This window comes from Ovis aries, chromosome 7, assembly GCF_016772045.2.
Source record: "Ovis aries strain OAR_USU_Benz2616 breed Rambouillet chromosome 7, ARS-UI_Ramb_v3.0, whole genome shotgun sequence".
Classification (NCBI taxonomy): domain Eukaryota; kingdom Metazoa; phylum Chordata; class Mammalia; order Artiodactyla; family Bovidae; genus Ovis; species Ovis aries.
This window is the reverse complement of record NC_056060.1, coordinates 49,852,742-49,879,385: the sequence shown is the minus strand read 5'-3', so window position 1 is coordinate 49,879,385 and position 26,644 is coordinate 49,852,742. Positions and strand designations below refer to the sequence as shown.

The following is a 26,644-nucleotide window of genomic DNA, read 5'->3' as shown; positions in this document are numbered from 1 at the left end:
GTGACCTTGGTCAAGATACTTATCTTCTCTGAGACCCAGTTTCATTGGAGATAGCATCTACTCACATAGGTGTTATAGGGATGGGATAAAATATAGAATTCCAAGTTATCAGCAAAAAGTAAATGATAGCCACATAAATAGCCCTTTCACCAGCCTTACCAATTCCTCCAGCACCGCATCATACCTTAATGAGAACTTTTGGGTTTTATAGATTCTCTGGGTGGGTAATAATTACAATTACACCTCTGGGGGACTTGGAAGATTACTTCAGCTCCCATGTCAGCAAAATGATCCCACCATTTAACCGAGTAATCCTACACCAGGTAATTCATCCTCATGGGAATAACTATTTGAAAAGAAAAGCTCTCTGTGTGAAGTTCATTGCTGCTCTGTTACAAAGGTGAAAGCTGAAAACACAGTGCTCGTCTTAGATTGGGAAATGGATACATAAATTACAAAGCATTTCCTCCGTGGAATGTTACTCAGCCTTTAAAAATGATGAGTATGAATACTGTAGGGATATGGAAAGATGTTTATTACATAATGTGAAATTTTAAAAGGCAGTTATATCTGCACAGCTATATTAAAAATGTTATTTGCTTCTGATTCGTGACATTGTACAGGAGACAGGGATCAAGACCATCCCCATGGAAAAGAAATGCAAAAAAGCAAAATGGCTGTCTGGGGAGGCCTTACAAATAGCTGTGAAAAGAAGAGAAGCCAAAAGCAAAGGAGAAAAGGAAAGATATAAGAATCTGAATGCAGAGTTTCAAAGAAGAGCAACGAGAGATAAGAAAGCCTTCCTCAGCGGTCAATGAAAAGAAATAGAGGAAAACAACAGAATGGGAAAGACTAGAGATCTCTTCAAGAAAATTAGAGATACCAAGGGAACATTTCATGCAAAGATGGGCTCGATAAAGGACAGAAATGGTATGGACCTAACAGAAGCAGAAGATATTAAGAAGAGGTGGCAAGAATACACAGAAGAACTGTACAGAAAAGATCTTCACGACCCAGATAATCACGATGGTGTGATCATTCATCCAGAGCCAGACATCCTGGAATGTGAAGTCAAGTGGGCCTTAGAAAGCATCACCTTGAACAAAGCTAGTGGAGGTGATAGAATTCCAGTGGAGCTGTTTCCAATCCTGAAAGATGATGCTGTGAAAGTGCTTCACTCAATATGCCAGCAAATTTGGAAAACTCAGCAGTGGCCACAGGACTGGAAAAGGTCCATTTTCATTCCAATCCCAAAGAAAGGCAATGCCAAAGAATGCTCAAACTACCGCACAATTGCACTCATCTCACATGCTAGTAAAGTAATGCTCAAAATTCTCCAAGCCAGGCTTCAGCAATACATAAACTGTGAACTTCCTGATGTTCAAGCTGGTTTTAGAAAAGGCAGAGGAACCAGAGATCAAATTGCCGACATCCACTGGATCATGGAAAAGTAAGAGAGTTCCAGAAAAACATCTATTTCTGCTTTATTGACTATGCCCAAGCCTTTGACTGTGTGGATTACAATAAACTGTGGAAAATTCTGAGAGAGATGGGCATACCAGACAACCTGACCTGCCTCTTGAGAAATCTGTATGCAAGTCAGGAAGCAACAGCTAGAACTGGACATGAAACAACAGACTGGTTCCAAATAGGAAAAGGAGTACGTCAAGGCTGTATATTGTCACCCTGCTTATTTAACTTCTATGCAGAGTACATCATGAGAAATGCTGGACTGGAAGAAACACAAGGGGAATCAAAATTGCCAGGAGAAATATCAATAACCTCAGATATGCAGATGACACCACCCTTATGGCAGAAAGTGAAGAGGAACTAAAAAGCCTCTTGATGAAAGTGAAAGAGGAGAGTGAAAAAGTTGGCTTAAAGCTTAATATTCAGAAAACGAAGATCATGGCATCTGGTCCCATCACTTCATGGGAAGTAGATGGGAAACAGTGGAAACTGTGTCAGACTTTAATTTTTTGGGCTCCAAAATCACTGCAGATGATGACTGCAGCCATGAAATTAAAAGATACTTACTCCTTGGAAGAAAAGTTATGACCAAACTAGATAGCATATTCAAAAGCAGAGACATTACTTTGCCGACTAAGGTCCGTCTAGTCAAGGCTATGGTTTTCCAGTGGTCATGTATGGATGTGAGAGTTGGACTGTGAAGAAGGCTGAGCACTGAAGAATTGCTGCTTTTGAACTGTGGTGTTGGAGAAGACTCTTGAGATTCCCTTGGGCTGCAAGGAGATCCAACCAGTCCATTCTGAAGGAGATCAGCTCTGGGATTTCTTTGGAAGGAATGATGCTAAAGCTGAAACTCCAGTACTTTGGCTATCTCATGCGAAGAGTTGACTCATTGGAAAAGACTTTGATGCTGGGAGGGATTGGGGGCAGGAGAAGAAGGGGACAACAGAGGATGAGATGGCTGGATGGCATCACAGACTCGATGGACGTGAGTCTGAGTGAACTCCAGGAGTTGGTGATGGACCTGGGAAGCCTGGCGTGCTGCGATTCATGGGGTCGCAAAGAGTCTGACATGACTGAGCAACTGAACTGAACTGAGAGAATACAAACATGGGAAAATACAAAGTCAGTCAATTAGGGTGATAAGAATATGAGTCTATTTTTTAAAACTTGTTTTCTACTGTTACACCACTTTTGTGCAACAAATATGCTTTTTAAAGAATAGGAAAGAAAACCCAATACTTGCTCCAGAAACAATTTAGCTGAAGGCAAGTCTCGTTTGTAGGAAAATGCCCGGCACAGAATAGGTGCTATGGAAGTGTTGGTAGATAGAATGAAATGAGTAAAGTGAAGAAATGAATGACTAGAACACCAAAGCCATGCCACTGGGAAGCCAAATCAAGAAGAAGGATTTGTGTTTTCTTCTATTTAAGCTACCGGCCCAAGGTCTGTTTGGAAAAGCTATCCCGGGTCTACTCTTCCTGTGGAGCTGAGAATACAAGGGTAGATGCAGTACTGGCACACCTGAGCAGGTACAAAGGAAAATAAATTATGCACGAGGCTAGGAAAGTATCAGACGCAGAGCAAACGCTCAGCAGACCTTGACCGCCTGCATGACAATCAGCAGCAGACAGAGCCGAGGCACTCAATCAGGGATTACCTGGGTCTCCTCTGAAGAGGAGTGTTATTGTGGGAAGAACCTGGCCTAGGGGCAGAAGCCCTGTATTCAATCTCCTCTTTGTCCTTAACTAGCTCTATAATCTCAAACAGGTCAGTTTGCCTCTCTGAGTCTCAACTTCCTCATCTTTATATACTAGAACAATTTATTGAGATATTATTGTTTTGAATGTATTTTCCTACCACCACCATTACTTGGTTTAGAGGTTTTTTAATGTTTTTAGAGGGGGCATGCCTCGAGGTGTGTGGGATCCTAGATCCCCGATTAGGGATCAAACCTATGCTCCCTACAGTGAAAGCTCAGAGTCTTAACCACTGGACAGCCAGGGAAGTTCCCAGAGGTATTTTCAGGACTGAGAACATGAGACACTTGAGTCTAATATACGTTCTTACCTTTTGTAAAAACCTAAACTCATCAAAAAGATAACTATAAGTATCCCCAAAAGATGAGAAAGTGAAAGGATGCTTAACTCCCTGACTGGGAGAGGATAAGGGCTGGTGTGTCCCCAGGTAGCAAGAACCCAACCAGAGATTCCATGACGCTCTTAAGGGAGGAGGTGGCGTGGTGCCCCCTGCCTCACAGGGCTTCCCATCCCTAAAGTACAACTCCAGAAAGTGGAACTTCTGAAGGGACTATGTGAAATGGGACTGGACTTCTTAGCGGCTGGAATGGATATAAAAAATTACTAGTTCAGAGAGTCCTTTGCCCAAAATTGGGATAAATGGACTCCACCCAAACCACACATGATAGGGATTCAATGCTTCATTTAAGCTGACCAAAAGAAAATAAAGGAATGTGCTGCTTGCCACTCAAGCTTTGTGGACTAAGATCTCACCCAGTGGTAAGCTTGTTTTTTAACTGATGTTCTCTCAAAAACAAACACACACACACCTTGAAATGTAGCCAACTCCCATGGTGTAAATATTCCCATATGGCCAATTTCAAACTACTAATATTAAGTCCCTAAACATGGAGAGTTGAGAAGAGGTACACACAATTGGCATCAACACACAACTGAGATTCACACATTATGAGTTTCCTATGTCTGGAAAGTTCTCAAAGACCTTTCTCAGCATTAGGATTCATTCCAGGACAAAAGCTTGAGGCCAGTTCATAATGGTTAAAGCCATTCACCTTTATCAAGTATAATCTGCTAAAATATGGCCTAGTAGAAGTGCTGATACTCCTACCTTTGAAAAACACCCATCCACAAAAATAAGCTGACGCCTTTGTCAATAAGTAAATGTAAATTTTCCAGGCTGAATCTGTTCTTCCTTTGATTATGTGGTCTTGTGACTGAGAACAGACCATGCATCAGAGAGGAAATCCATAAGTCTTTCCTTCAAATTGTTTTAAAACAATATATTTTAATCCGTAACTCACAATAATCTTAGGGTGAGATTAGGACTAGGAGATTACTTCTGTGGTGGTGGTGATGGTGGTTTAGTCATTAAGTTGAAAAAGTTGAGTCCAACTCTTGCGACCCCATGGACTATAGCCCACCAAGCTCCTCTATCGTGAGATAGGACTGACTACTGCTAGTCCCATTTTATAAGGGAGGTACAAAGAGGTTAAGCAAATAACCCAAGGCCATGCAGCTAGCAAGCAGCAGAGCTGGGTCATCTGAGCCCAGAGCCCAGACTGCTAAACTCTTCATAATCTCTCCACAGCACACGGTCTCTCTGTGCAGTCACAAGCCACGTACAGGATGGCGTTCATCTTGGGTCTCTTCCATCCATGGGGCCAGAATAGAAAGGAGCCAGCAATCTCTCTTCTTTTCTCACCTGGATATAAGTTACCCAAAAGCAAAGATCAGGCTGTTACACAGAAACTCTCAGAATGATCAACAATAGGAAGAGCAATTTTTATTGCCTTTTCTCTCTTCACTCAATTGCCCTTGAGCTAAGTAAGGTGTCCAACTCATCCTGATTTGACAGAATAATTGGCAACCCTACCTAAAACCAATCCGGAGTGGAATATACCTGTGACTTTGGAACCACTTTAGGGAAGTAAGCCCCATTACCCCCAGAGGATTCCAGTACAAATGGACAGATTTTCTGAATGGCATACGCTTTCATAATCAGATTTCTTGAAAGAAAAAAAAATCTGATTCAAGCCAGAGTTCCAAGGAAGTACAGGCTAAGAAGAAAGTTTGGAAGGGGGAAAAAAAACCACTTTTTCAGCAAGAAAACACAGCCTCTATTTACTTTCTTTCCTGGAATCCACAAAAGGAGAAGCTATAATCTGAGACTACAGGATAGCCAGCAAAATCAGGCAGAGCAGACAAAGAAAACAGAATACATTAGACTTGTGAAAATGGTTTTCCTTCCATCTCTCATTTCATCATCTTACATGACAGCAAAATGGTGAAGAGTAGAAAGCAAAAACAAAGACTCAAAAAGAACAGGTGAAACAGGAATGCAAAAGAAGAGGGGAACAGCACAACCTCTAAAAGGTAATAACTTACCTCAGCAGCTCTAGATCTCAAAGCTTTTTTGAAGACCTGCTATAGAGTTGGCCAAAAAGTTTGTTCAGATTTTTCCATATGATGTAACATAAAACCTCTAACAACATTTTTGGCCTACCCAATAAAAATAAATTCATTTGAGGCAAACTTATGAATGTCTGCTGAGTTCAAAATAATATTCTACAGGGAAATATAGTCAATATCCTGTGATAAACCATAATGGAAAAAAATATGGAAAAAATATATGTATAACTGAGTCACTTTGCTGTACAGCAGTAATTAACACAACACTGTAATTTAACTACACTTCAATAAAAAATAAAATTTTAAAAAGTAAATTAAAAAATAAAAAAACAATACTCTAATGACCTGAAAAGTTACCCCAGCCATTTCAAGTACCTCATAGGAGCAATTTATGCGTGGGGTCCTTTGGGTTCAATATTACAGTGCAGTAATGACTATGCCAAAGCCTTTGACTGTGTGGATCACAATAAACTGTGGAAAATCCTTCAAGAGATAGGAATACCAGACCACCTGACCTGCCTCTTGAGAAACCTATATGCAGGTCAGGAACCAACAGTGAGAACTGGACATGGAATGACAGACTGGTTACAAATAGGAAAAGGAGTACGTCAAGGCTGTATATTGTCACCCTGCTTATTTAACTTCTATGCAGAGTACATCATGAGAAATGCTGGACTGGAAGAAACACAAGCTGGAATCAAGATTGCCAGGAGAAATATCAATAACCTCAGATACGCAGATGACACCACCCTTATGGCAGAAAGTGAAGAGGAACTAAAAAGCCTCTTGATGAAAGTGAAAGAGGAGAGTGAAAAAGTTGGCTTAAAGCTCAGCATTCAGAAAACTAAGATTATGGCGTCCAGTCCCATCACTTCATGGGAAATAGATGGGCAAACAGTGGAAACAGTGTCAGACTTTATTTTGATGGGCTCCAAAATCACTGCAGATGGTGACTGCAGCCATGAAATTAAAAGACGCTTACTCCTTGGAAGGAAAGTTATGACCAACCTAGATAGCATATTCAAAAGCAGAGATACTACTTTGCCAACAAAGGTCCATCTAGTCAAGGCTATGGTTTTTCCAGTGGTCATGTATGGATGTGAGAGTTGGACTGTGAAGAAGGCTGAGCACTGAAGAATTGCTGCTTTTGAACTGTGGTGTTGGAGAAGACTCTTGAGAGTCCCTTGGACTGCAAGGAGATCCAACCATTCCATCCTAAAGGAGATCAGTCCTGGGTGTTCATTGGAAGGACTGATGCTAAAGCTGAAACTCCAATACTTTGGCCATCTCATGCAAAGAGTTGACTCATTGGAAATGACTCTGCTGCTGGGAGGGATTGGGGGCAGGAGGAGAAGGGGACAACAGAGGATGAGATGGCTGGATGGCATCACCGACTCAATGGACATGAGTTTGAGTGAACTCCAGGAGTTGGTGATGGACAGGGAGGCCTGGCGTGCTGTGATTCATGGGGTCGCAAAGAGTAGGACAAGACTGAGTGACTGAACTGAACTGAATGCTGGGGTGTCACATTAGCTGGGGGATGCCACAAAGATTAGTAATTGTACTGTGCTATATAACTACTATATCAGTAACTAAACTGAAAAATTCAGGCACAGAAATATTTTTAAGATATTAAGTAAATGGGAACGTGGGATATTTAAGTCATTGCAAAATCCAAGATGGCAGGCATGAGAGAAGCACTGCTCACACCTTGGGCAGAAGGAGAAGCCTTGGGCAGAATCTGCTTATCATCAAAGGTCAGCAACAGCAGCTGAATCTGGAAAGGCGCAGCAGTGAAAACATTCTCATTCAGGTTTTTCCATCCTGCTGTTGTCCTAGAAATTCTGAAGTCAATGTTGCCCATATACAGATCACAGGTCTGACCACAACATCCACAGGCAGAGCTGTGGCTACATTCATCTCATAGGTTTGTTCCATCCTAAGCAGAGGATATGGCCCAGAGAATGTTCAGGGTAATCATGAAGTCAAGGTCTTCCAGAGAACCCCTCCCACTAGCCCCAGGTCTGCGAATATTTTCAGTATGTTAACCAAGTGAAATCTCGCACGCGCACAGACACACACACACACACACATACAATGGAGAGATACACAGTTAGCCATTTAAATAATGAATGTGAAGAAATTTCACAAACAATTCTGTGGTCAGGGAGGGGCACATTCATCCTTGTGACTCCCATCTTATGCACATGTGTCCCCAACACCAGCCAATATACACGTGCTTGACAAACATGGAAGGGAGCAGAAGCACCCAGCCCAGGCATCACGGCAGAAGACAGACCCTGACTCCTATCAGGAGTTTTTACTGTAGAATCGTAGCTTCTGCCCTAAGCCAGCTCAGTTGCCTGCAGTCATCCACCTAACGACGTCCTTCCCCCCACCAAAAAAAAAAAAAAGAAATAATTAACTCTTATATGAAATTTTAGGAACACTTGAACCTGGGGGCTGACTTAGGAACAGAGAAATCACTTGCTGTAAGACAGATAATATTGGAACTGTGGTGGCTGCACCCAGCCTCTCCTTCTGACTAATTCTGGAGCTGTTTTGCTGCTCCAGGAACCCAGTGTCCCAGGGAAACAGCCCTAAGCCTCTCCAGCCCCTCAGTTTGCTCTCCAGGTCACAGGGGCTGACTCCCTCGGAAGGCTTTGACTGTCTGTCTTTGTTAACACTCTCCCTCTCAAAACCACAACCTCATCCCCAGCTTATCACTGGTGTGGCTTTATCTATTCTAAAGACACGAGAAAATAACGATTTCAGAAGACATGCCTGAAGAAGGCAAAGTTCCTCTCCAATATAATGAGGACAAATTTCCTCACACAATGAAATCACCAAACTTCCTAACCATTTACTCATGAGTTGTGAGGCTGAAATGAGTTCATACAAATAGGACTGTTGGAAAAGTGCCTGGCACAGAGAAGGCACCCAGTAAATATTAGCTTTAAAAAGTGCTGACTATCAATTTGGATGCATATGCCTATATAAAGAGATATAAATCAGATACTCCTTGGAAGAAAAGTTATGACCAACCTAGACAGCATATTCGAAAGCAGAGACATTACTTTGCCAACTAAGTTCTGTCTAGTCAAGGCTATGGTTTTTCCTGTGGTCATGTATGGATGTGAGAGTTGGACTGTGAAGAATGCTGAGCACCGAAGAATTGATGCTTTTGAACTGTGGTGTTGGAGAAGACTCTTGAGAGTCCCTTGGACTGCAAGGAGATCCAACCAGTCCATTCTAAAGGAGATCAGCCCTGGGTGTTCTTTGGAAGGAATGATGCTGAAGCTGAAACTCCAGTACTTTGGCCCCTCATGCGAAGAGTTGACTCATTGGAAAAGACCCTGATGCTGGGAGGGATTGGGGGCAGGAGGAGGGGACGACAGAGGATGAGATGGCTGGATGGCATCACCGACTCGATGGACGTGAGTCTGAGTGAACTCCGGGAGTTGGTGATGGATAGGGAGGCCTGGCGTGCTGCGATTCATGGGGTCGCAAAGAGTCGGACACAACTGAGCAACTGAACTGAACTGAAGAAGCCAATGATTCTACTTTAGGGAATCGTTTTTTTTTTTTTTCCTTTTTTAAATTTATTTGGCTGCTCTGGGTTTTAGTTGCAGCATGCTGGATCTTTAGTTGTAGCATGTGGGATCTTCAGCTGCAGCATACAAACTCTTAATTGCAACATGCGGGATCTAGGTCCCTGACCAGAGATTGAATCTGAGCCTCCAGCATGGGGAGTGCAGAATCTTAGCATTGGGAGTACAGGGAAGTCCCTCCATTGGGGAATCTTTACTAAAACAATACTCATAGATTCAGACAAAGATTTATGAATAAAGATGGTCATCAGAACATTGTTAGTAAGAGGAACAAAAAAAAGTAAACTGGAAACAACCTAAATGTCCCACAGTAATGAAACAAACAATGCTACTTTCCAAGCATATTTCTAAAGAATGTTTAATGCTGTAAGAAAATAATCATGATGGGTAAAACGTATATATAACCATTCACATGACTTCCCTGGTAGTCCACTGGTTAAGGGTGCACCTGCCAATGCAAGGGGCATGGGTTCAATCCCGGGTAGGGGAAGATCCCACATGCCATAGGGCAACTAAGCCTGTGTGCCATGATAACTGAACCCCCCACACACAGGGCCCAATAGCCACAACTACTGGAGCCTTCTTGCCCTAGAGCCCACGCTCTGCAACAAGAGAGGCTGCTGCAATGAGAAGCCCACATACCACAATGAAGACCCAGTGCAAGCAAAAAATTAATTAATTTTAAAAAACCTTTCACATTATATGATCTCAGCTATAGACACTCCAAATAAACATCTATGGAACAAATACCTCTATAAGAAAAGGTTGAAAGGAAATACAATATTCCAAATATGACTTGTGTGTTTTTCTGAGTAAGGAGATTATTCATTTCAGCATTTTTCAGATTGTTTATCTACAATGAATATGTATTAATTCCACACACACACACAAAAAAAAACAGTTAAGAGTCTATTACAATATCGCAACGAATACAAAAACTACTGTGAGGATTGTCAGGAAGCAACCCTGACAAAATAATCCTGACACTGTGTCCTCTGAATTTGGTGACCCTAATGGATCACCAAGGGGACAGAGGAGGTATTCCAGGGCAGCTCTTAAACTTTCTAGTTTGAGCAGAAGCATGGACAACTGATGGTGTCATGAACCACAAAATGTAGAAAGGAAGGAAGAAGAATGAGTTGGAAGGAAAGAAAATAAACCCAGTTTGGCCTCACTCAGTCTATAGTGTCAAAAGGTCTTCAGGCAAAGAAGCCCAGTCAAGAGCTGGTTGTGTTCCGGGTCAAGGCCTAGGCTAGAGATTTGGGGTATATACTTCTGAGTTTGCGTCATAGTAGTGCATCCTTTCTTAGCTATTTGTAAGGCCTCATCAGACAACCATTTTGCCTTTTTGCATTTCTTTTTCTGAGAAAAAAAGAGAACCTAAAGGCAAAGGAGAAAAGGAAAGATATACCCATTTGAATGCAGAGTTCTCAAGAATAGTAAGGAGAGGTAAGAAAGCCTTCCTCAGTGATCAATGCAAAGAATTAGAGGAAAACAATAGAATGGGAAAGACTAGAGATCTCAAGAAAATCAGAGATACCAAGGGAACATTTCATGCAAAGACGAGCACAATAAAGGATAGAAATGGTATGGACCTAGAAGAAGCAGAAGATATTAAGAAGAAGTGGCAAGAATACACAGAAGAAATAGACAAAAAAGATCTTCATGACCCAGATAACCACGATGGTGTGATCACTCACCTACAGCCAGACATCCTGGAATGCAAAGTCAAGTGGGTCTTAGGAAGCATCACTATGAACAAAGCTAGTGGAGGTGATGGAATTCCAGTGGAGCTATTTCAAATCCTAAAAGATGATGCTGTGAAAGTGCTTCACTCAATATGCCAGCAAATTTGGAAAACTCAGCAGTGGCCAAAGGACTGGAAAAGGTCAGTTTTCACTCCAATCCCAAAGAAAGGCAATGCCAAAGAATGTTCAAACTACTGCACAATTGCACTTATCTCACACACTAATAAAGTAATGCTCAAAATTCTCCAAGCCAGGGTTTAGCAATACATGAACCATGAACTTCCAGACGTTCAAGCTGGATTTAGAAAAGCCAGAGGAACCAGAGATCAAATTGCCAACATCTGCTGAATCATTGAAAATGCAAGAGAGTTCCAGAAAAACATCTTACTTTTGCTTTATTGACTATACCAAAGCCTTTGACTGTGTGGATCACAATAAACTGTGTAAAATTCTGAAAGAGATGGGAATACTGGACCACCTAACCTGACTCCTGAGAAATATGTATGCAGGTCAAGAAGCAACAGTTAGAACTGGACATGGAACAACAGACTAGTTCCAAATTGGGAAAGGAGTATGTCAAGGCTGTATATTGTCACCCTGCTTATTTTAGTTATAAGCAGAGTACATCATGTGAAATGCTGGGCTGGAGGAAGCACAAGCTGGAATCAAGATTGCCAGGAGAAACATCAATAACCTCAGATATGCAGATGACACCACCCTTATGGCAGAAAGCAAATAAGAATTAAAGATCCTCTTGATGAAAGTGAAAGAGGTGAGTGAAAAAGTTGGCTTAAAACTCAACATTCAGAATACTAAGGTCATGGCATCTGGTCCCATCACTTCACAGCAAATAGATGGGGAAACAATGGGAACAGTGAGAGACTTTTTTTGCGGGGCTCCAAAATCACTGCAGATGGTGACTGCAGCCATGAAATTAAAAGACACTTGCTTCTTGGAAGAAAAGCTATGACAAACCTAGACAGCATATTAAAAAGCAGAGACATTACTTCACCAACAAAGGTCCATCTTGTCAAAGCCATGGTTTTCTCAGTAGTTATGTATGGATGTGATAGTTAGACTATAAAGAAAGCTGAGCACCAAAGAACTGATGTTTTTGAACTGTGGTGTTGGAGAAGACTCTTGAGAGTCCCTTGGACTGCAAGGAGATCAAACCAGTCAATCCTAAAGGAAATCAGTCCTGAATGTTCATTGGAAGGACTGACGCTAAAGCTGAAACTCCAATACTTTGGCCATCTGATGGGAAGAACTGACTCATTGGAAAAGACCCTGATGCTGGGAAAGATTGAAGGCAGGAGGAGAAGGGGATGACAGAGGATGAGATGGTTGGATGGTATCACCGATGCAATGGACATGAGTTTGAGCAAGCTCTGGGAGTTGGTGATGGACAGGGAAGCCTGTCATGCTGCAGTCCTTGAGGTCACAAAGAGTCAGACACGATTGAACTGAATGGAACTGAGTGCATCCTTGAAGCTGTGGCTTGCCTGAGGTTGCTCCAGTATTCTATGTGTTCTATGAAGGGGTTGATCAGATTCTTCTTCCCAGGCAGCTCAGATGGTCAGGCACTGAAGCTCTAGTCCTTCCACCCAAAATGTGACCTGAAGTAGCCCTTGCCTCCTTCAGTCATAGAACAGCTGCTGGGTTAGAACAAAGAGCCTTACAGAGACTCACTGTGACTTATGCTATTTCTCATACTGTGGGTGCTGCTTCCATTGAAGATTGTTATGCATCTCAGGGTCAACCACATAAAGCTTGCTCCTGTATATTTCACAGGAATGGTATTCAAGACAATGACCCTGCCTCATGCAGTGGCCTCTTTATACAACAACCCACAGGAAAACCATCTCCGGCTTCAGGACCAAGAAAGTGTGAGCAACTGGACAGCATGAATTCTGTAACTGCTACTTCCCTCTTTGATTTGGCCAATAGGAAGCTCAGAACAAAATCTGTGGCCCGTCTTCTGCAGTCTTATACAATCTCAGAGTGTGCAGTTTAGCTTGCTAATCTATTAACATTTCTGTTAGTTGTTTTGCCACCATTCTCTTTGTCCTAATTTCTTCAACTATGAATTTTTACAAACCACTCAAAGGCAAAATTTTTCTTTCCATGTCATACCCACCCACTGACTGTTTCTGTCTCCTGGAGTTGCACAAAAGAATTCTAGGCCCTCTGCCCCACAGCAGCCCTTCGATACTCAAGTCACAGAACCCCTCCTTCTTCAACAATTTCTCCTAGATGGGAGTGCCTAAAGAATCTTTCATCCTACCTATTTGCAGAGCAGGGATAGAGTAAATACACATAAGACAGGAATATACATAGAGAACAGGCTTGTGGACATGGGGGGAAAGGTAAGGGTGCGGCCAATTGAGAGAGTAGTGCTGAGGTGTATACATTACCATGTGTAAGACAGATGACCAGTGACAACTTACTATATGACACATGGAGCTCAACCCAGTGCTCTGTGATGACCTGGAGGAATGGGATGGAAGTGGGGGATGACCTAGAGGGAAGGGGACATATGCATACTTACAGCTGATTCAAGTTGTTGTATGGCAGAAGCCAATACAACATTGTAAAGCAATCATCCTACAATTAAAAATAAATTTAAAAAAAGAATAGCAAAAAGGAAAAAAGAATCTTTCATCCTTCCAGACTCAACAAACACCTCATTTTCTCTTGGCATCTTCCCTAGAGCCCCTGCACAAGGTATCCTTCCACTGCAGTACTCACAGCAACCACAAGCGATGGCTGATGCTCAATCTTGCTTTTCCCACTGGACTGGGGTCTCCTGAAACACAGACATCAGGCCCTGCTTGCCAACAACTAGTACCTAGAGAGGGTCCAGGGCAGAAGAAGCACAAGCTGAAATCAAGATTGCTGGGAGAAATATCAATAACCTCAGATATGCAGATGACACCACCCTTAAGGCAGAAAGTGAAGAGGAACTAAAAAGCCTCTTGATGAAAGTGAAAGAGGAGAGGGAAAAAGTTGGCTTAAAGCTCAACATTCGGAAAACGAAGATCATGGCATCTGGTCCCATCACTTCATGGGAAATAGATGGGGAAACAGTGGAAACAGTGTCAGACTTTATTTTTGGGGGCTCCAAAATCACTGCAGATGGTGACTGCAGCCATGAAATTAAAAGACGCTTACTCCTTGGAAGGAAAGTTATGACCAACCTAGATAGCATATTCAAAAGCAGAGACATTACTTTGCCAACAAAGGTCTGTCTAGTCAAGGCTATGGTTTTCCTGTGGTCATGTATAGATGTGAAAGTTGGACTGTGAAGAAGACTGAGCACCGAAGAATTGATGCTTTTGAACTGTGGTGTTGGAGAAGACTCTTGAGAGTCCCTTGGACTGCAAGGAGATCCAACCAGTCCATTCTAAAGGAGATCAGTCCTGGGTGTTCTTTGGAAGGACTGATGCTAAAGCTGAAACTCCAATACTTTGGCCACCTCATGCGAAGAGTTGACTCATTGGAAAAGACCCTGATGCTGGGAGGGATTGGGGGCAGGAGGAGGAGGGGACGACAGAGGATGAGATGGCTGGATGGCATCACCCACTCAATAGACATGAGTTTGCGTGAACTCCAGGAGTTTGTGATGGACAGGGAGGCCTGGCGTGCTATGATTCACGGGGTCACAAAGAGTCAGACATGACTGAGTGACTGAACTGAACTGAACTGAATAAGTGTTTGTTGAGAAACTAAATGAATGAATTAGCATATATACAACTTCCTCACTCACACACATGCTAAAAGTGAGCCAAGCCCAAGGAAGAAAAGGGAAAGCCCAGCCCAGTCTAGGTGTTTATGAGCCTGTCCATCTAACAATTGCTTTTCCCTGGGACTCTCCTGAATAGCTTCAAAGTCCCAGGCACTGAGGCCAGAGCTGATTCTCCCAGCTAAATCCAGAGTAAATACACATAAGACAGAATTGGTCCTATGAGGGCAATTGGGATACTTTTTCGTAGAAAGAATTTCATGGATCAAAAGTACAAGATGCTGGAGGCTCTGAGCCACATTTATTTTAGCAACACACCCTTACATGGGTAATAATTATGTGCCAGACATTATTCTAAGGTCTTTACAAATATCACCTTTTTTATTCCTTGCAATGACTTCACAAGATGGGTATTATATCTATCCCTATTTTATTTTATATAGTCTTTTAGCATTCAAGTCACCTATCCTGAAATGAAGGAAGATAAAGCTATTTAATCACTGGATAAAAGAAAATTATTTACCTTGAGTCCCAATGCATAAATGGCTGACAAATCAAATGATAGCCTTTGATCTGAGACCTAGACCCCACAGAATATCACATCACACGCTAAGCAGTTATTGAGCACCTCAGGTTTGTCCTCCGTGAGTTCACAGCCTGGTGGAGAAAACAGCATGCATCGAAACAATTGACCTTAGGGTCAGCGGACCAGCAAGGTGCTGGCAGCAGAGGTGGTAATTACCTCTGGCTAGAGGAGAAGGCTTCCTGGAGGGGGTGACGTTTGAGCACCACTGTAACAGATGGGCCAGAGTTCACAGAGGAACAGCAGAGAGGGAAGTGAGAGTGTAAAGGTGCAGGGAAGTGAACTGGCAAGGGGGGAACTGCAGGCAGCCTGGGACAGCAGGAGAGCATAAAGAGGGGAGAATTTGAGGGATCAGGGTTGTCATTCAGGTGATGGCCTTGGCTGCAATACAAAGAATCTTAAAGTCACTGAGGGGTATAATAGTCACTTCTCTTCTAGAAAGAGTCTTTGAGCAGCAGTGTGAGGGAGGGAGGTGAGAGTAACCAGAGAGAGACCATTTAGGAAGCTGTGGCAATAAACCAAGCAAGAAACAGTGTGCACCTGAGCTAAGGCACTGGCTTCTAGGGATATTTGGGAACCTGAAGCTTTGGACTGATTAAATAGCTGCTAAAATAGTGTAAGATGACACCCTGGCTTCTGACGTGGACGCCAGGGGAGTAGTGCATGCAAAGAGATGCGAGCACCATCTGGGATTACACTTGCGTGAATGAGGACAAGCTCAGACAGTCTGTGAACTTGGGAAAGCCTCTCTCGGTGCCAGAAATTTTCTTCATTATCTCAGAGAAGTTACTCAGATTCTCCCTCACTTCTCCTTTTAATAAAATATGATGCATTTCATTCTGTCATCATTGTGAAAAATCATTGCCCTTTGCTGGGAATTAATAACCTTTCAAATTAATAACCTTCGAGTAGGAAAATTGGTTTCATTAATACCTCTCCTTGCTCTTTGTGTTTCATCATCTTTCTGTCCTGCTGTCCCCGGAAACCAAAAGCCCAGGACTTATTGTTTGAGAAGCCTGAATGACTTTGTGCTCGGAAGGAATGATCAGGGTTCTCAGTAACTGGGCTGAACTGAGTTCACTGGCCAAAACTGTTGGTATGGCCTTGTGTTCACCCCTCAGCCACAGGGGAGGCCCCCTCGGCTGGTAGGGGCTGTGGGAGCATCCTCCCAGGCTCTTGGTCTGATTCCTGATCTTGGCAGAAGAGATGTCACTCTTCCTGGGGTGCCACACATTGGGACCACGGCCCCTCCCTCAGGCTCCACTCCGCTCCTGATCACAGGGTTGTGTCTCTGACCAACACCATGGTCTTGACAGATGTTGGGAGACTGCTCACCCTCCACAAAGTGGCTCAGAGTCAGGGTGAGGCTCCCCCAAAAGAGAAGCTAGAAGGCCTTTCAGGAAAACAACAGAAGGTATAATCTTAAAAACTGTCTTTTTCGCCCTACCTCACCCTCCCACAATCTTTGAAAGATTCCAAATGGATATTCATTTATCTTTTTCTACTGAAAAAATCTTTAGCAGCATCTTATCATCTAGAGCATAAAGCCTCAGTGTCCCAAGGCCCATAAACTCTGGCCGCCCATTCTTCTGCCTCCTTATACCCACAAGGTCTCCTGGCTCTGAGCCCTTCCTCAGCTGTTCCCTCTCAGAAAGCTCCTTTCACCCACCCATACAGACACACAAGCCCTCATTCAACTCTCCAGGCCAGCATCAGCATCACTCCCCCTGAAACGCCCTCCCTGGAAGCCGCTCCCCCTCAGCACAATTCATCACTCCCTTTGCAGTCCTCCCCACTCCCATCCTATCTGGTCCGTACAAGACGACATGTGAGGACAGGGTGAGCCACATGAGAGCATGCATCGTGCCATCTAACTAAGATGCTCTCTGTGCTATCTCCCTGGCATAGGGACGTCGGGAATTGGAGTCAGGGATACTGGGTCCAAAATCCTGCCACTTATTGGCATCGTGACTTGGGGTGAAACAGTTATCCTCTCTGAACTCAGTCCCAGTTGCTTCTCCTATCTTCCCACTGACATAGAGCTAGTCTGGAGTCTGACCATGGATCTCATGGTCACTGGGATGGCAGGATGGAGGATTTGGACCTCTCCATCTCTGTGTGGGTCCTCCTAGGTCACCGTCCATCATCTCCCAGGAAAGGAATGGCCACTGTGCTGGAAATAAAATGCTCCTTGGGTTCCCCAAAGCCACAGCCCGTGCCTACCTCCAGCACCTTGCAGTAACCTTATTGCCTAGTGCTCTTAGAAACTTTGGGGTTGTCCCAGAACTGGCAAAGGTGGAACAGATGCCAGGTGAAGCATTGTCCCCAATTTTATCTTCCAGAGTCATTTGGAAGGAGATCTCCAGCTGCTGAAACAAACAAAATATCACAGGAGACAAGAACCAGATTTCTGCTCTTTAGAGGAGAAACCGATAAGGGCTGTCAGATTCGGCTCAATCTCTCAGACACGTTACAGCAGTGTGGCTTCAACTCCTCGCTGCCGCTGGTGATGATAGTCCACGGGTGGTTGGTAGGAAGTGCTGACATGCTTTTTCCTCTCTGCTTTTACTTTTTTTTTTCCCCTCCCTAGTGTGTTCAATTTTAATAAAGAGATAGGGAGCTGGTGATAACAACTCCATGCATAATATTTGTAAAGTACATTCTAATTTTCCAAGTGCTTCCCCACACATTATCTCATTGATTATCTCAATTTCATGAGTAAGCAGGGCAGGGGAAGTATAATTATCTCCACATTTCATATAATAAAATGTGGCTCAAAGAGGTCACACAGCACATAAGCACCCATAAGAGACTGCAGTTCATGAAGGTGAATCTGCATGTTTCCCAAGAGCTGATAGGAAGCCAGAAGACACAGTCTCCCAATGAGATGTTCTATCTGTATGGGTTAAGTTCAGCTGCAGATAACAGAAACCCAAATTAGCAGTAGTTCAGATACAACTGAAGTTTGGTTTTTTTTTTCATTTCATACAACAATCCGGATGTATGTCATCCAAAACTAGTAAAGAGCTTTAGTCAATGAAGTCCTCAAGTGGCCAGCTCATTCCCTGCTCACTATAGTGCCATCCTTAGAGTATGGTCCTCATCCTCATAATCCAAGATAGCAGCTAGAGCACTAGCTATCACATCTGCATCCCAGGTAGCACGAGGTAGTAAAAGATATACACATACACAAAAAGTCAAAAAGTGGGATTGTTTAAAAACACCTATATTGAGGTATTATTTGAAACCATACAATTCATCCGCTGGCTTTTGGTATACAAGTGTGTTTTTTTAGGTTAGCTTCCCAGAAGCATCTTTGAAATGCTTCCAATTACATCCATTGGCCATACCTAGATGGAAAGGTGGCTGAGATATGTATCCTCTTAGAGAAAGTGTAGCTTTTCAGTGATGCTAAAATTCTATTATGGTGGAAGAAGGGGGAAAAGAATATTGTGGGCAATGATTGAAGTCAAACAAATGTTTCCAAGAAGAAATTCTGCCTAACTGGTTTCTAGGTCACCCACAATTTGAAGCTTGGTTCACACTGTGAAGCCTGCAGAGATTTGGGGTCTATTTCATAACTTGAAAACCTTTCCCTACCATCTCTTTGAAAACTACTCTTGAGACCCCCAGCCATCCTACCTTAGAGAGAAAAATGAGCCCATCTGCCCACCACCAGTCTTTCGACATGTATTCACTCATACCCTTCACACGAACAAAACAGACCCCACACCTGGCCTCCTGGGGTAGTGCAAAGCGCATGATGCCATGTGGGTGTAGCCACAAGGTGGGGTGTCTGCTATTGCCATCCCAGAAAAGCACAGGGGCTCTTGTAGGCTACCAGCACCTTCCTCCTGGAAAATCCCATGGACAGAGGAGCCTGGTAGGCTGCAGTCCATGGGGTCGCTAGGAGTCGGACACGACTGAGCGACTTCACTTTCACTTTTCACTTTCATGCATTGGAGAAGGAAATGGCAACCCACTCCACTGTTCTTGCCTAGAGAATCCCAGGGACAGGGGAGCCTGGTGGGCTGCCGTCTATGGAGTTGCACAGAGTCGGACACAACTGAAGCAACTTAGCAGCAGCAGCATCCTAGGGCTTCCTAGGTGGCGCTAGTGGTAAAGAACCCACCTGCCAACGCAGGAGACATAAGAAACGTGGGTTCAATTCCTGGGTCAGGAAGATCCCCTGGAGGAGGGTATGGCAACCCACTCCAGTATTCTTGCCTGGAGAATCCCATGGACGGAGGAGCCTGGTGGGCTACAGTCCATTGGGTCACAGAGAGTCTGACATGACTGAAGTGATTTAGCACACAAGCACGCATCCTAGGGAAAAAGGGCAGGGATTCCACCACAGCACAGGGATGGCAGTGAGGGCAGTAAAGGCTGGCCTGCCCCTAGAAAAGAGACCTAATACAGATGCCCTGTAGGAACTCGGCCCTTTACATTAGTCGTCAGCTCACTTAACCCTCACAGCTCCCTACATGACCACTTGAGTTAGTCTCATCGCTTAGATGAGGAAACTGCAGCCCAGAGGGCTCAAGCAGCAACCATGGGCACACAGCCCTCAGTGGACAGAAATCCAAAACCAAAACCCTCATGCTCCAAAGCCCACAAACCTTTGTCACGGATGGACTTGACAGTGGCCCCATCACACTGCAACCTGCTCACAGCAACCTCTCTCCAGCTGAGCCAGGAGCTCCATCCCTATTCCCTTAAGGAAAGCATGGAATTGGAGCCAGAGGGTAGCACCCTGAGATGAAACCCATCTTAAAGGGAACTAAAGATCAGACGTGGAGGGAATTCACTGACAGTCCAGTGGTTAGGACTCGGCACTTTCACTGTGATGGCCCAGGTTCAATCCCTGGTCAGGGAACTAAGATCTCCCAAGCCATGTGGTCCAGCCAAACAAAAAAGATCAGGCATGGAAAGCTTTCCCATGGGAACAGAGTAGATGAGGGGGGATTGGAAGGCGAGCCATTGTAAGGGAAGAACATGCCATCTTTCCTGTCGTAAGGGACCTTCCCTTACAAGAGAAGAAAAGAAAAGAAACTAGGAAGGAGGGAAAACAGGCAGAGCAAAGCTTTGGACAGAACAGAGCTATGGACTTGATGTCTGACTTGAGGTGGGAACTTGAGTTGAGAGCCTCAAAGTAAGGCAGGTTGCACACAGCAGAACAGGCACTCCCCCTCTGACCCTGCCCCTACCACCACGCTCCCCACCTCCCCCTCACCTCTGCTTGCAGCTCCTCCCACAGGCCATGTGATTTCTCTCCTTTAGGCCTTAACACAGGCTGTGCCTTCTGCCAAGTGTGCCCTTTGTCTTATCTTCTGCTGGACAGGATCCATACTGTTGAATATATTAGGTGCTCTAAAAATCTTTGTTAACTGAATTAATGGCTGACTAAATATTTTGTTCACAGACATGAAGACAGCAGGGTCCTCTCACTGTGATCCTTTTACCAGAATGAGTTCTCTGTTTTCAAAATCTTGTGCAGACTGAAGTACATCTACTGTTGCTGGTAACAGTAATACCAACAACAGCTGTTGTAACCGCCATGCACTGAGTCCTCACTGTGTTCCGGGCACTGTTCTAGGTGCTCTATGTCTATCCATTCATCTCATCTTCACAACAATCCTGGAAGGAGGACACTATTATTACCCCCATTTTCCCAACAAGGAAACAGGGCCACTGACCAGTTATATAACTTGCCCAAGGTCACCCTGCTAGTAACTAGGAGAGTCTAGCTTTGAACCCAAGATGCTACGTCCACATAGAAGGTCCTAGGTGGACATTTATTAAATTAAAGCATCTTACTCATGAGCCAGACCATCAGTACTGCTGTCCAGCTTCACTCCTGTTTTCATATCTTCGATTACACCTGACTCTTCCCCTCTTCCCAGACAGATCACACTGCCCTTTTGAGATTGTGCACCTGTGCACATGGTTTCCTCTACCTGGAATCCCCTAGACACCCCCTCTGCCCCCAACCACCTCCATACTTACCTGCCCACCTGATTCTCACCTGTGAATTCCTATTTATCCTTCAAGACCCAACACAAACATCTTTGCTCTGTGAACCCTCAGGCGTGTCCTGCAAACTGGCTCTCAACCAGGTACATGCACAGAATGATTCTCCAGAATCAATCAACTTGATCGTTATGATTTCCTACTATGTTCCAGCTCATGGTGCTAGTCCCTCCAGAGCAAGCAGAACACGGTGGGTGGGGACAGAGTAAGTGATTGAGGTGTGACTCAGAGTGGCAGCTGCACAGGCCTCCCAGAGGAGGTAGCATGGGAGCTGACCCTCAAAGGACAGGCCATCTTTCAGACCCCATCTACAAAGACTTACATCATTTTAAGGCTTGGAAAGTCCTAAAATAGAGAGTGCTAAGACAATGGTTCTCGTTTGAGGGATGGGACATTTGGAAAGTCCAGAGACATTTCTGGTTTTCACAGCTTGAGGTTTGGAGGGGGTGGTGATGGGGTGCTGCTGGTATCTCGTGGGTGGAGGCAGAGATGCTGCTCAATGTCCTACTATGCATAGGACAGCCCCCACAACAAAGAAATATCTGGTACCAAATGACAGCAGTGCTGAGAAGCCCCAAGTTAAGCCCTTTCTCTTGGAGAGAAAGACTCAGAATGAACCCAGAGTTGGAGAAGGGAAGAGATGGGCAAGAAAAAAGAGCAGCTTATGCAGGGTTCCCTCCTCTTTCCCCGGGAGGCTGATGATACTGTGGGCCCACCCTCAGGTGGACGGCATACTGGAAGACTGGGTCTGGGAGATGGTAGCCGCACTGAAGTCTCAGCTGGCCCAGCCAGTGAACGTGGGGCTGGCAGAATGGGTCACCCTGGCTCACAACCACTACACCACTGCCGTCCGCAACACTCGCCTCGTTGGCCAGGAGATCGCAGCTCTTCTCCAGTGGCTGCAGGTGAGACCTGCCCCGACCTCTCTTCTCTCCTCTCCCTTCCCCTCCCTTCCTCCAAGACTGAGTGAATTAGGCTGGTCTCCTACAGCAGCCAAGACAGGATGCCACTTCCGCTAAGCTCACAGGAATAGGAAGGCACAAGAAAGAGACCAGACCCCAGGGCTCTCTCGGATGCCTCCTTGAAGCCCTGTCTTGTAGAATCATCTATTCCTATTACGCTCACCTCCTTGTACGTGCTAGGGTATCTAACCACACCTTGTAAACTATAAAACTCCCATATGCATGGGTGAGATCACTCCTGCAAGGAATTTATGTCCAGGTAAAGGTGTGCAGGGGGCTTCCTTAGTAGCTCAGTGGTAAATAACCCACCTGCAATGTAGGAGACACAGGTTCCATCCCTGGGTCAGAAAGATCCCCTGGAGAAAGAAATGGCAACCCACTCCAGTATTCTTGCCTAGAGAATCCCATGGACAGAGGAGCCTGGCGGGCTACAGTCCATGCGGTCTCAGAGAGTCAGACACAACTGAGCGACTCAACAGCAACAACAAAGATGGGCAGACAAGAGGTAGCATCACCAGGCAGGGGCCCAGGCTAGCTGAGCCTGAGCAGAAGCAGGACGGAGTCAGCAAGATGAGAAAACAGTTTGGATCCTGAGTAGGAATTAAGCATCTCACTTGTGGTACAAAGAACAGAGAGCCAGAGCAGGCTGGACCCACGAAAGGCTTTTATCCAGGCAGCTCTCCCCCTCCTGCAACCATCTCACCACTGTCTTCCAGGAATCTGTTCAATTTTCTCCAAGCCATGTTCATCTAATTGGGTACAGCCTGGGTGCACATGTCTCAGGATTCGCTGGCAGTTACATGAGCAGAAAGCACAAGATTGGAAGAATTACAGGTAACCATGCCTGATAACTAACAACTATAATCTCCACGACTGCACGGGGGCGTAGAGCAGGGACCTGCTTTTCCAACAGGCTCATAATTAACACACCCCCGGCTTCCTTCGAGCTGTATTAGAGTTCACAGGAGGACTTGTAGCACTATTTATTTCAAACATGACCGCTGTCATAGACTGCTGTTCCCCGAGAATTTAGAGCAAATCACCGCCTTTCCTCAAACAAATGCCTCTCACAGTCATGCCAAATAGGACCTAAAAGGTACACTTTTGTAATAGGAAAGAGTTTATTTTCCAACCTATAGTTTTAAAATCCCAATGTGAATTAAAAATGACAGCTATAATAATATCGTATACTAATGCATATACATGGAATCTAGAAAAGTGGTACTGATGAAGCTATTTGCAGGGCAGGAGGAGAGGCGCAGACATGGAGAATGGACAGACTTGTGGACACAGCGGGGAGAGGAAGGGTGGGAGGAACTGAGAGGTAGCACTGACATGCACACACTACCACGTGTGAAACAGAGAGCTAGCGGGAAGCTGCTGTAGAGCACAGTGAGCTCAGCTGGGCGCTCCGTGGTGACCTAGAGGGGTGGGGTGGAGGGTGGGAGGGAGTCTTAAGAGGGAGGGGATACATGTGTACACATAGCCGATTCACTTCATTGTACAACAGAAACCAACACAGCATTGTAAAGCAATTATCCTCCAACTAAAAATAAATTTAGGAAAAAAAGGAGCGACAGCCTTACATTTCCTGTGACAGCCACGTTTGTACCTCTGTTTCCACTTTAATGAAACACGTGGATCCTACGCTGGGGCCCATCTGGATTGGGGGAGGGATCCCAGCACCAAAAACCCCCAGCTCTATGCCAGCTTGGAAATACCCTGAGATACCTAGGAAGAGCTGATGACGCACAAGAAGGCCTTTCCTAGCAGGCTGCCCAGACACCCACCTCATCCTCCCCACCCATACTCACCCATCCCTGCTCTGACCCAGAGTCACGTTCAGAAGAACAGGCCTGATGAGATGACTCCTCAGCCCAGTCTCGGAGGCCCACTGATTCCTACAGGGTGAAACTTCCGAGGCCTAGACAAGGCCCTTCCCAGTGTAGTGTCCCCAAGGCTCTCCAACATCTCCTCACCCTGCTCCCTTCTTGTGGCTCCAGACTTTCACGACACTAAATTTTTCTCCACTCTACTACAAACATGCCATGGCCTCTTGCTCCTTTGGGCCTCTGCAATCACTACTCCCTTTGCCTAGAATACCAAACCTTAGTCTACCTGCCAAATGCCTACTCATCCTTCAAGACCCAGCAGCCTAAAATAATATTTCACAATTTAAAACAGTCTGAACAAAACTTCAGATGAACAGAGTTGCTGTGACCTTTTATTTTATCAAGAACGAACACTTTTGGCAACTGCTATCTACTGTGACCATTCCTTCATAAAAGAAAAGATTTATTTTAGCATTGAGAAAAGATAAGGATGATGGCGGACATTTAAATGAAGCCAGTCTGTCATGATGAGAATTTATTTTCCTTTTTTTTTTTCATCTCATTGGTGACTGGGGAGGCCTGATCATGGATCAATACGTGGTGCCCTCCATGATTTAACCCTCAAGAGGCTGGGAGTGAACAGATGTCCCATAAGATCTTATCACAGAAGGGCAGTGAGGCCCTTCACAGACAAACCAGGCCTAGAAGGATAAGTCAGAACTGCAGAGAGGCAGCACTGGACCCAGGACCCTCTTCACGCTGACTGGTGTCACAGGCCACATCAGGCGTTATTAGCCAGGCCCACACACATCAGAAGTGACAGGACAGCTAACTACTCTGCTGTCATCTCATAGTCAGCCTGATGAAGAAAGAAATATAAACCACAGCCTTCACGTGTAACTACCGGTGAGGGTCGGAGAGCAGGGACTGTCATGACCCCATGTCAATTCCTTCATCCCCACCGAGGATAGAAGCCAGGCCTGATACAGGTCAACAAAGGGTCCTCCAGAAAAGGTAAAGGAAGAAAGATAGACAAAACTCCTTGAGTGCATAAATACTCGCCAACTATAGTCTGCCAGAGACTGCCACTTGTCTCATGCAAACATATCTGTCACTTAAGGACAGAGCTGTGAGCAATCCTATTTGCTCATGACATTTTCCCCAGAGAACAGTAATGTCCCAAGGCTGTTCTGAACATTCCAATGAGATGACATTAGTGTAGAGAGAAAGCCAGCTTGTTTAGGAAAATTATTGACAACAAGCAGGCAAATAAATTCTTCCTTTGATGGGTAGGTTAGAACTACTTACAATAACACAGTGGTTTTTTGCATGCAAACAGATGCTCTCGAAAGTAGCTTGAAAGGTACTTAAAACTGATTTGCTTAAATAAATCAAGCATTCCCTTATAACCTCATTTCTACCACTGGATATTTCCTGCAAACCTCTTTTCCCCATAGATAATAACCAGCCTGTGTCCGATTTTAAGCACCATGAATTACTTTAATGTTACTGCAAAAAAGTCATGGCAAGATTTTCTAGAGAAAGATTATGCCCTAGGATTTTCCTCTTCCTGCTAGCTCATGAATGTGCAATAACATCAGAAAGCTAAAAAGAGCCTTTCTCCCTGCCTCCTCTTGCTCCAATTTGATCCTTCCCGTTGCTTTCCTCTTAGGGCTGGATGCTGCAGGCCCTTTGTTTGAAAAAGCCTCCCTCAGTGACCGGCTTTCACCAGATGACGCCAATTTTGTGGACGCCATTCACACCTTTACCTGGGAGCACATGGGCCTGAGTGTGGGCATCAAACAGCCCATAGCACACTATGACTTCTACCCCAATGGGGGTTCCTACCAGCCTGGATGCCACTTCCTAGAGCTCTACAAACATTTCGCCAAGCATGGCTTAAATGGTGAGAAAGAGACATTAGCCTATGATGGCTTACACTCCCCACAGTTGGTGTGGCCTCTGGATCCAGGGGAATCCAATCTGTGAGATTTGGGGAAGAGTTTGGCAAGGATGGGGCTCAAAGTGAATGGTCACCTAGTCCATGCACAGAGAGGGCTTGTGTGAGTGGGAAAGGGTGCTGTTTCCCAGGCAAGACCTTCCTCTTCACAGACAGTGGTTGCTGAAGCTCAGACACGGAGGATGAGCTGAGGGCACATCCAGGAATTCCCACTTCTCATCTCCTCTCACCATACCCAGCCAAGTCTCTCCTGGGGTATCAGCCCTTCTGAAAATTGAGCCCTGCTGCCTGTGGTCATTCCTCTTTCTCCAGAAGCTTCCTCATTCAGGGGGAGCCTCTATTCTGGCCCCATGCTAATCCACTTAATAGATCATGGCTTCTTGGTCTCCCAAGTATGAGGTTTAATCAGCTGACCCCACGGGACATTCATTACTGAGATTCTTCTATTTCAAAGTTCAGCTCTAAATAGGTCCTTGTGACTTCCTTGGGACTTTGTCTCAGTGCAGAAAATGACTGTGGCATTATCTGGGTTGTGTT

The 26,644-nt window shown here is 44.7% G+C and overlaps 1 protein-coding gene across 3 annotated transcripts in view; it reads left to right on the top strand.

Annotated features, from left to right (window-relative positions):
- Window positions 1-26,644, top strand: part of LIPC (lipase C, hepatic type) — a 187,223-nt gene that overhangs the window by 139,625 nt on the left and 20,954 nt on the right. For all 3 annotated transcript variants that reach the window (XM_012181458.3, XM_042252391.1, XM_012181459.3), the window contains 4 exons: window positions 17,666-17,853; window positions 22,076-22,258; window positions 23,032-23,149; window positions 25,820-26,053. In XM_012181458.3, the coding sequence (XP_012036848.1) occupies window positions 17,666-17,853; window positions 22,076-22,258; window positions 23,032-23,149; window positions 25,820-26,053 (723 nt within the window). The remainder of the gene's footprint in view (window positions 1-17,665; window positions 17,854-22,075; window positions 22,259-23,031; window positions 23,150-25,819; window positions 26,054-26,644) is intronic.